This window comes from Meleagris gallopavo, chromosome 16, assembly GCF_000146605.3.
Source record: "Meleagris gallopavo isolate NT-WF06-2002-E0010 breed Aviagen turkey brand Nicholas breeding stock chromosome 16, Turkey_5.1, whole genome shotgun sequence".
NCBI classification, from domain to species: Eukaryota; Metazoa; Chordata; class Aves; order Galliformes; family Phasianidae; genus Meleagris; species Meleagris gallopavo.
The window spans coordinates 6,639,929-6,649,859 of NC_015026.2; the positions used below are offsets into that span (position 1 = coordinate 6,639,929).

Below are 9,931 nucleotides of genomic sequence, written 5' to 3' on the forward strand. Positions count from 1 at the left end.
GGGCGGCCGTACGGGGACGGGGCGGGGGGTGGGCGGTCCGGGCAGCGCCTCCGGGAGCCGCGCCGATACGCTGAGCTGCCCGTCCTGCGGCAGCGCCGGGGATCTGATGCGTTCTCTCTGCAAAGACACGCTGGAGGGGAAGGGGAGCGCCCGCAGTTCTCCCCCTCCCGACCCTACAGATTATGACATTGCCCCTTATGATTTACAGCGCGCCTCGATATCGCGCTGAAGGGACGTTACTCCATCTGGCGCATGTACGTTATCATCTACGTTGATCTTTATTGCGGTACTAACGCTATAAGTTTATCTCATCCCATTCTTCCCCCTCTCCCTGAACGGTGAGGGGGGAAAGGAGGTTTCTAAAGCCAGTAACAAACACGGGACAGCACATGCTAAGCTTTAAGACCAGGGCTGTAGGGGCATCTGCTTTTTGGGGGCCGACCCTGCCCATATCAGGATGCTGGCTGGGCACACTCAGCACGATACGGGCATCCTATGAACTAAAACAAGGCCGTAGCCTACGGGTGAAGAGGGAGCTAAGGAAGTACTGCCTGTAACCCGCCTCCTTTTGTAATTAGCAACGTAAAGCACCGAGCTGAAATAACTGCTCCCAGAGAGCAACACTGATGGCATCGGGATCAGCCCTGGTGCAGGGGCTCTCAGCTGTGACACGAGCTGCAGTTGGTGTGTGCAGAGTGCCCAAAGACTCCAACACAGACAGACTTCATTATCAAACTTTAATTCATAAGACTAATTAATCTTACAGAATAGAACAATAGGATAACCAGTCAAGGTTACACTTAAAAAATCCAGCAGTGCAAATCTAAGACTAAATATGTCATCTCCCGCTCCCCAGAAATAGGCAATAGATTATTTAAAAATACCATTAAACATGGTACTTACATATTCCATTTAAAATAAATCTGCAGTGGACACAAACATCGAAGATCTTTTTGTTTTTAAAACAAGAAATGAAAGAATTGCTCAGAACATGGATAAGACATCGTGAACTTTTGTGAGCGCAGAGAACAAATCCGTGGCTGAAGCAACAGGAGAACATGGCACAGAATGAAAACAGTTTGATTGGGAAACAATGTTACAGAGGGAAAGAGAAAGCCAACAAAGGAAGGGAGGCCTGAAAGCAAACTTTGCTGCATGTTGGCACAGTGCTGGGTGGGAACGCTGTGCTGGAGGGGCATGGGCAGCACATGGACAGCGGGCACAGAGCACTGGGGCTGACATGGCACTGTGTGTGTGTGTGTGCCAGATGTGAGCACTGCGTGTGAACAGCTCGTCTGGGTCCTGGAACTCATCTCCTCTTCTCTCTTTTGTGATTTTAGTTACCTGTTTCTCATCAGACTCTGTCACTAACAGGAATTAATTATTTACTTTAAGTTTGATATGAAAAATGCGTAAATAATACAGCGTTTTCATGCAGGACACATTCTATGATCGGACCCAAACAAACTTTAAACGATATCTTTTTAAAACTCAGATGAAAAACAAATCCAGGAATCGTTTATGCTCGGGATGCAAAGTGGCTGCAGAAGGAATGCTGTGCTCTGAACAAGGAGAGGAAAGGGATCCTGGCAGCAGGCAGGGGATGTGGGAACAGCACTGGGGGAGCTGGAGCACTCCGAGTAGCAAACAGACTGCAGCAGGGCTGCTGGGGGGACAGGGCAGCAGCGGGGTGAGGATTGCAGCTGCCACTACACATTTGTGTTCTGGTTGCTTCCACTGAGCAGTAAACTGACACACCTGGTATGGTTTCCTAAGGAACCCCAAAAACAGCTCATGGGGAATGACACTTCTACACACAACAGGGAAACGATCTCCATAGAAAGGCATCAAATTGTTGTTTAAGTGAAGTAATTAAGCTTTTGCATAGGAATCACTGCAGCTATTACCAGAAACATCCTATGGAAGAATACACATTGGATCTCAAAGCAATCTTCATCAGCCAACTGAAAGCACTGCTTACGTCTTCACATCACATCTGACACCGTGTCTCAGTGGGGACCAAAGCTGCTTCCTGCACAGCACTGCTCCGTGCCCACCAGCCCTGGGGAGCACCACAGCTCTCAGAGCAAGCTCAGAGAAGCCTGGCACACAGCTGTGGTCAGACAGGCTGCAGCACAGCAGGACTAAACACACAGCATGTTCTCTTGGATGTTAATGACCAATGACAATAACCACCTCGGAGAAATGGGCACGCAGCAGAAGATACAGAGCTCCACATCCTTCCAAAAGAGAGAGGATCTTAAGAGATGCTGCTAAAGTCAGAAGGAATATTGGCCTCAAAGAACTCCTGAGAAACCCGCTGTAACAACCCAACAAACACCAATTAAAGCATTTCCAGTAAGCATCACTTTCCTATATTTTAAATTAAACTTTGCACATAGAATAAAAGAAATTCAAAAAAAGAATCTTCAAATAAAATTTAAATAGAAAAGAAGCACCTAAACAGGACCATTTTTGATCATCTTTGTTTATAATTTTTTCTTCTTCATATCTAAAGCTGCTTTGTAACCCCAACTTCCATACTCAGTTTGAGACAAGTTGCTGTCCCCAGTACAGGGTGGGAACAGGTGGGAAGGTGCTGCTCCTGGTGCCCTCTGGCCATGGCAGTGGGCAGTGCCCACGGTGCCATGTGTACTCACCGTGATCCTGCACCAAACCAGACTCCACAGCACCTCGGGGAGGAGCTGAGCCACAGATAAGTCCTCTTAGAGGCAAGCCAGGGAAAGAATAGGGGAGGAAATAGAGTGTGAATGGATGCAGGGAGCTCCAAGCAAGCCAGGCAGTGAGTGGAGCTGACAGCCAGAACAAAAGAGACAGATGAGTGCAAAGGTGAACCCAGGGGACAGAAGACACCAGCATCATTAATTACCCTCATACACCAGCTATAACAAATGATGGAGTGCTGCAGCACATACACCTTCCACCAGGGACTGAAAGTTAAAATTAAAGCTTTATCACCCGCACTGGCAATCAGAAAGTAAGAGTGACAGAAGAACTGCTACCTCCAACCCACTGCAAGAGCCCCCACCTGCAGCCCCCAGGGCTCCTGCATTGCTGCAGCACCACAGGCAGAGACCTCACACTATGGGAGTAACCAGAACATCACTAGTTTCTATCTTGGATATGGAACACCTTTACAATTCATATTGCATCAATGCTCTAACTGAAAGGACAAAACAAAAGCTGCCTACATTGCTATCAAGAGCCTACAGGTAAATAAGCACCCTTAACACACACCATGAAGTGAACACTTTCCCAAGTCTCTCGGATAAAACAAAATACATTTAGGAGTTTGCACTTGCTGAGTTTCAACTGGGCTATTTCAAGGCAAGTGAAAAATGGATATGGAATATAGTCAGTTCAGCTGTTCCTAAAAGGATATTTCTAAGCAAGTTTCACAAAATGCTGAGCTATTTGAATTGAGGAATATTAAGCTTACAGGGTTGAAACAACCAAAACCAAACAGCGATCTGTTAGCTGCAGATTTAACACACAGCCAGACAGACTCAGTCTGACTGCACATACAATCCGGTAGGGGTGTGCACCTTGTCAGGACTGGAAGGTCCTTGCAGAAAACCTGAGATAAATGGCACGTTAATTGCTGAGATGACACTGAATACCACAAACCAATGGCACAGAACGGTATTTCAGACAGAACTGGATGCAAGAACTTACTGTAAGAACTTACTGTAAACTTGAGCCAAAGAAAAGCTGGAAGGTAACTGAAATTTCAGAAGGTCAGTCGCTGGACAGATCCCCCTGGTCTGGCAGGGTTCACTGAAGAAGATACCCATTTCAGATTTGGATCACAAAAGGCTACTGCTGTTATTTACGATGCAAAATGGCATCACAACTTCCCTCTCCCACCTCTGTCCTCCTCCCCAACACAAACAGGGGAAGGAAGGCGCATTCGGTTCACCTCCCCTGCAAGACCTGCATTACTGCACACAGCAGCACGGTCACAGAGCCCGGAGCTTTCTGTAGGTTTGTTTTCCAGTCAGACAGGTAAGCATCGTCACAACAGCTGCGATGTGACTCAGGGCTGCAGTGTGCACAGAGCTCCAAAACGCAGCACTCCGGGCACAAGTGGAGCAGAGATGGAAACAACGGTGGCACAAAGCAGGACAGCGAGCAGCACCGGGTCACAGTGCTTACAGAACATCTACAGGGGTGTTCCTCTGCTCCAAACATGCCACGGAGTATCAACCCACAACTTCCAGCACTGGGAGAGAGGGGGAATTAAACAAAACAACAACAACAAACCCAAAAAAAAAAAAGAAAAAAAGAAAAAAAGGAGGGCATCTTGGGTTTAAAAACAAATAAATGCAGAGTTTTGCCACCAAAGATTCAAACCCGAAAGAAAAGGGCCAGCAGAATATGGCTTGCTGAACATCCATTTTGCATACTGTTACACTGCTTCAAGTTTATTTCTAAAAATAAACTGATTCTGAAATTCTCAGTCACAACCAAGTCACTAAATTAAGTCTAATGCTCGTAACCGAAAGATTATGAAAATAGTTGTTTTTGTTCAAACCGTGTAAAAAAAGCCTCAACAATACATTGTAATAGTTTCTTTTTAAAACTAAATTGGAAGATTAACTCTCAGCAGATTTAAGTGTATTACACACAGTATTTTGTGAATTAGAATTTATTGATTTCCACTGCATTTTGCTTTAAATACGGTTGAAGCTGACTGCAGAAAAGGGATGGTGAAAATTTTAAGTTAAAAGTAAACTAATGGTGAAAGAACATCACCTCTGGCTTCCATCAATGCCTCTTTTATCATATTTTATTAATAAGTTCCAGGACTGTCACATCCAGGCATGCTGGAGGCCTCTCCCAGCAGTGTCCTTAGCTTTGTGTCATTTTCCTGTGCCAGAGGTGAGCGTGCTTTCAAAAATACTGCCATTTTCCCAGCACCGTGTCTTTGATTGCATCAACATATTGATTTGGTACCCAATAGACCCAGTAGTAAGATGCTTCTGTTGGGCCCAGCTGAAATGCCTGCAAAGTTAAGAACAACAACATTTACAAATGGGAAACAGAACAGCTGACAGCAGACAGAGCGGACGCACGTTTATCCTGTGCAAAATCACACAAGGCTGCTACACCACGGCCTCCTCCAGACACCTCTGTGCACTGCATGCATTTCATACGAAATTAAAGGAAACGTCCCTCTGTGAAACAACTGCAAAGTACCCGTGAGAGCGATGAGCTCTTTCCTTTTAAGATACTCTCGCTGCAACAAAATCTCTCAGCCAGTTTCAAGGACGTGAGGAATTTACTCTGGAAGACAGAACGTACTGTGTGACCCAAAGATAAGTCTCTACAGAAACTACTGGAATGCAGAATGCGCAGAGCTAGGAAGCTGAGCAGGAACTAATTAGGCAATGATCGTGTTTTAATTGGTGAAATCTCACAGATTAAAATAGATTTAGATAATGTCCTGTTCTCTGGTTCTGTCAGCAGGTAGAGGAGAGGACGAGCACCATAGCATGCCAGTAACCTCCACCCTTGTCTCAGAATCATTATTGTATCATATCCAGAAGAGGACTTTTCTTTTACCAGTGATCAAAAAACAAATATTTGAGCAAAGACTCGACCAGCTCCCTCCTGCAGACAGCAGTTTTAAGGTACAGCATTTCTTCCCCTAAAGAAAGGGCACAGACTTATATGAGGAACTTACTTCAGCATTAGAGGTTACTTATTGTGCTCCATAAAGCAAAACCTCAAAAGAAACCAGAGATTAAAAGAAACAGACAAAAAAAGTCCAGCAGAATCAGCACTGCTCTCCTCTTAACTGTGTTACTTTCCTGTACCCAATAGCAATTTTTCAGAAAATCCCATGGAAAAAAATATTACAGAATCAAATCACTTTTCACTTTTAAACCTTCAGCAAGGCCTGTTTACACAAACAGAATGCAGTAGAAAGCAGAAATTAAACTAGATAAAGAAAAGTCTCTCTAATACTAAGAAATCCTGAGTTAAGCTGTTACAGCAGTTAAAAAAAAAGTGCTGTCACAAGACAGAGGATACTAATTTGCAATGGCACTTGTGAAACCAGCCCAGATTTCCACAGAGCAGCAGACACTCAGTGTGCCAGCCCAAATATTTACATTGTGTTAGCAGACAATGTTGACATTTTGACATTCCACAACACAACAAGCTGGTACTGCTTTCAGTTTCAGCACTGCTCTATTCTGATAGCTTTACTTCTGCATATTCTGTAACTGGAATGATATTACTGAAGTGGAGACGTTACTTACCATCATGTGATAATCCTCATGTCCTTCAATAGGTTCACTCACCACATTTTTAATGGACGCCATGGGTAACTTTTCTGTTCTCTCTACATTAAAATTGATCAAAGCATTATTTCTGACGTGTGAGGAAGCAGAATGTCATGCTAACTTCAAACACACCTCCATTACTTCCAAAAAACTCCACTCTTACCAGCACAGCCCCCACAGTAAGAGCCAGGCCAGGGGAGAGCATTCAGAACTGACTATCAAGGATGATACAGAACTACAAGGTGAAGACAGCTGAGCAAAGTGAGGCTGGCTAACCCTCAGCTAGCCCCGGCTTCATCCTGAGAAAATGCTCCACGGTTGCTTTATGAGCACAGGCAAAGAAACATTTATGGGTAAACAGGGAAAGAAACAGCAAGATGGCTACAATTCCTACAGCCTGATGCCAGCAGCAGTAACCACCACCAAGCACAAAGAACATCACTAGTGGCAGATTTCTCTCTTATGTCCCTACTCCTTTCTGAGGACTTAACCCCCAGGGAAATAAACATTGTGATGTAAAGACAAAAGAATCAGTTTCAGTTTTCCAGGACTGACAAATGAAAAAACCACGTTAACAGCCAGTTGTGTTCATCCTAGCCTGATGCATGGTATGTGCCACACATTTCTCAGAGCAGGAAGGAGTTCTTCCCCTAACAACAGCCAGCAATTACAGCCAGTCCCTGAAGGAAGTAAGCTGCTGCTAATTTTGGGAAGTAGGGGAACAGGTTATATTAAAGACAGTCAATTACGTGAAGAATCAAGTTTCAAAGCTTAAGAAGCAGTAATCTAGAGCACTTCAGATATACTGAACTTGAAAATGATGTACAAAGTAAGGGAAGAGCACTGATTACCTAAACATTAACCATGCATTTTGAATACATTATCAATGACAAAAAAACTCAGCTGCCCGACCTACAGATATATAGACCTATATACAGTCTCTGTTACTTCCCCTAAGAGATGCTACTCCAATGGGTATCCATAGAGTTTTTAAAGCCAGAAAGTTTTCACAATCAAATTTGTTGTAGGTAGGAAAGGAGATTTCTGCTTACTTTGGAAATGATGTAGCAGCTGAGTGTGCCATCCAAAGCTAATACTACATCCAATTAGGTTTCTTTACTGGCACAGTAAGCAAGCCCTTCCATTCATTAAAATATTGTCCCATCCCGGTCAAACTAAAAGTGCACAGCTTCCTTTGGAGGCAGGGGATTCTCTGAGATACTCTCAGTGCTGCATGCTATCACCACAGCACTTTCAGCTCCTCCTGGCACCACTCGAGACAGTAAACTGATTCCTCTGCACAGCAACACATGCTGTAGTTCCTGCAGTTGCACATCACTGAAACAAGACACCTCCCTAATTTTTGTTGGAAGGACAGATAACAACAAATATGCCAACACTCCTACTCTTATTCCCAGTTCTATGAATCTTCAGAGTCTCAGCCAAATCATCGGGCCTCTATGAGATGCTGGCATTGAACCAATGTTTATGAAGTGCTTTTGAGATACATGAGAAATGCCAAATATTGTAATTCACGTTTGGAGCTATGAATAGCAGACTGGAACGCATATCTACTGGCACCACTGAGCTCGAGTTTTTCAAGAACAGAAATAACGTATCAGCTAATGACCAACCATCTGAGAGAATGGCATTTGAGGAACAGCAGTAGAATCTAGTTTTGAAGTAATGAGATAATATTATCTCTTAAACACAGTTCAGTCACGCCAGAAGATATTTCTCATTCCCACGGTTTACTTATACTCCAATTACCAATTAACCACCTCACAGTTTTAGCGTTTCTCACCTTTTGTACCAATCCATAGCTGGTCTTGCTCGAGCTTAAAGGTCAATCTTACTTTCCCCCCTGATTTGTTGTACATGCCAGATAATGGCACAGCTGGTAGGTGCTCCTACAACAAAGGCAACGTGGTAAGTCACAGGGAAAGAAGAACAGGAAAAGCTGCAACATCTTGCTTTCTGAAGCATAAGAACAATCCAATTTAGCAGTTTTCTTCCCAAACAGAAAGGAAAGCTAAAACCAGCACAGTTGGTCTCAAACCACAAAAAACAAAACAAGAAAAAAACATCTTCTCTGATTGTGACAATGCCCCAGGTACCCACTCACCTACCTGAACACCCTTAATGGAAGGCATCACATCGTCAGGTTTTCCTTTATCCAATACTTTTCTGTGTTGCTACAATGTAAAAACAGAAATGAGAATTTACAGGAACACAACAGAGTTTCTCAATTTACTTCCAACACACCCTGAATCCAACAGATCCCAATAGCACTAGGAGACAGTTAAAGACTATCCATAGTCATTTATCACGCAGGAAACAGTTAATTTTCAAAGTTAACCGAGCACTCCCTATAATAGCCTGAATAAATTACAGAGATGAATAAAATCCCAATATAATGCGAAGGGTAACATCCTTCGTAGGGTGCACAAATACGTAAATATATACACATAAAAAGAATACAAGTTTCACTTTGAAAAGTACATGCTGAGTCACATGGTTGGCACTGGGCAAGACAGTTTTAACAGTCAGGGGTTATATTCAGTGAATGGTAGAAAGTCCTCTAGATCTGACAGTGCAGCATACCGCAACACAGCACCAAACAGGAAGATTAGAGCAGTAGTAACCAAGAAAACCATGCTCAGAGCTCATAAGTTGCTGAGTACCTTTAAGCAATGATGGAACTTACAGTGAACGTGAACTATGATAAATTATAGAAAAACAAAAGCACGTCTCATAAAGGTTGCAGATCAACGATGCACATTTTAAGTTTTTAATCTAGTTTATCTGAGGGAAGTCGCTGACACCCTGAGCTGAAAATCCTCCTCCAGCCCACAGCACTGCAGCACAGCCACAGAACGGCACTGTGGGAGGGATTCCCAGGTGTGAGGAGGATGCTCAGCAGCCACGCTGCCTTCAGCATGGAGGGAACTGCCCCCACACCCACTTTAAAGACACGTTTAGAAATCCATAGAAATTTTGTTTCACACCAACAAAAACTAGTCAGCTGTGAGATATAATTAACATTGGCTTTACCTGTGCTAACAACACTAAACGCTTCCATTGCTTACAGCCCTGGGGGGAGCACACAGCCCCGCCAGGCCCCCCACAACCGGGGAGCACACAGCACGGCACAAGCAGCACACGGTCCCACCCACTCCCTCCCAAAGGCTCCCTGGACCCCACACCTTCTGCCTGCAGAGCGGCTCCTTCTTGCTCTCCTCCACCTTCCCCTCCTGCTGCGCCGCATCCTTGGGCGTGTTGACAGCCAGCACGTCGTTGATGGTGGAGCCCACCACCATGATCTTGGCACCGTTGGTGACTTTGATCTCTCGCAGCGTTTTCTCCTCGGGCAGCAGCCCCTTGAACATCACCTTCTGCATGGCGGGCGGCAGGCCTGGAGGAAACGGGGAGGGGTCAGGGGGCAGCGGCCGGGACGGGGCCTGGGGGCCGCCCCACGCACCTGTCAGCGAGTGGATCTTCTGCTTCAGGTCGGCGCCCGTGCTGTCCAGGCGGAACTTCACGTCGTACTTGTTCTTGTTCCAGATCACCCGCAGCTCCACCAGCTCCTGCCCGCTCTCCGCGTCGCTACCGTTGCTGAC

The 9,931-nt window shown here is 44.9% G+C and overlaps 1 protein-coding gene across 1 annotated transcript; it reads right to left on the reverse strand.

The window, feature by feature from the left end:
- Positions 1 to 4,637: 4,637 nt before the first annotated feature.
- On the reverse strand, positions 4,638 to 9,931 carry UBFD1 (ubiquitin family domain containing 1; the record flags this gene model as incomplete). The annotated part of the gene is made up of 6 exons (XM_019620614.2): positions 4,638 to 5,025; positions 6,288 to 6,370; positions 8,116 to 8,221; positions 8,441 to 8,506; positions 9,518 to 9,726; positions 9,793 to 9,931. Coding segments are annotated over 6 exons (714 nt in total), but the record flags the coding sequence as incomplete, so codon positions are not given.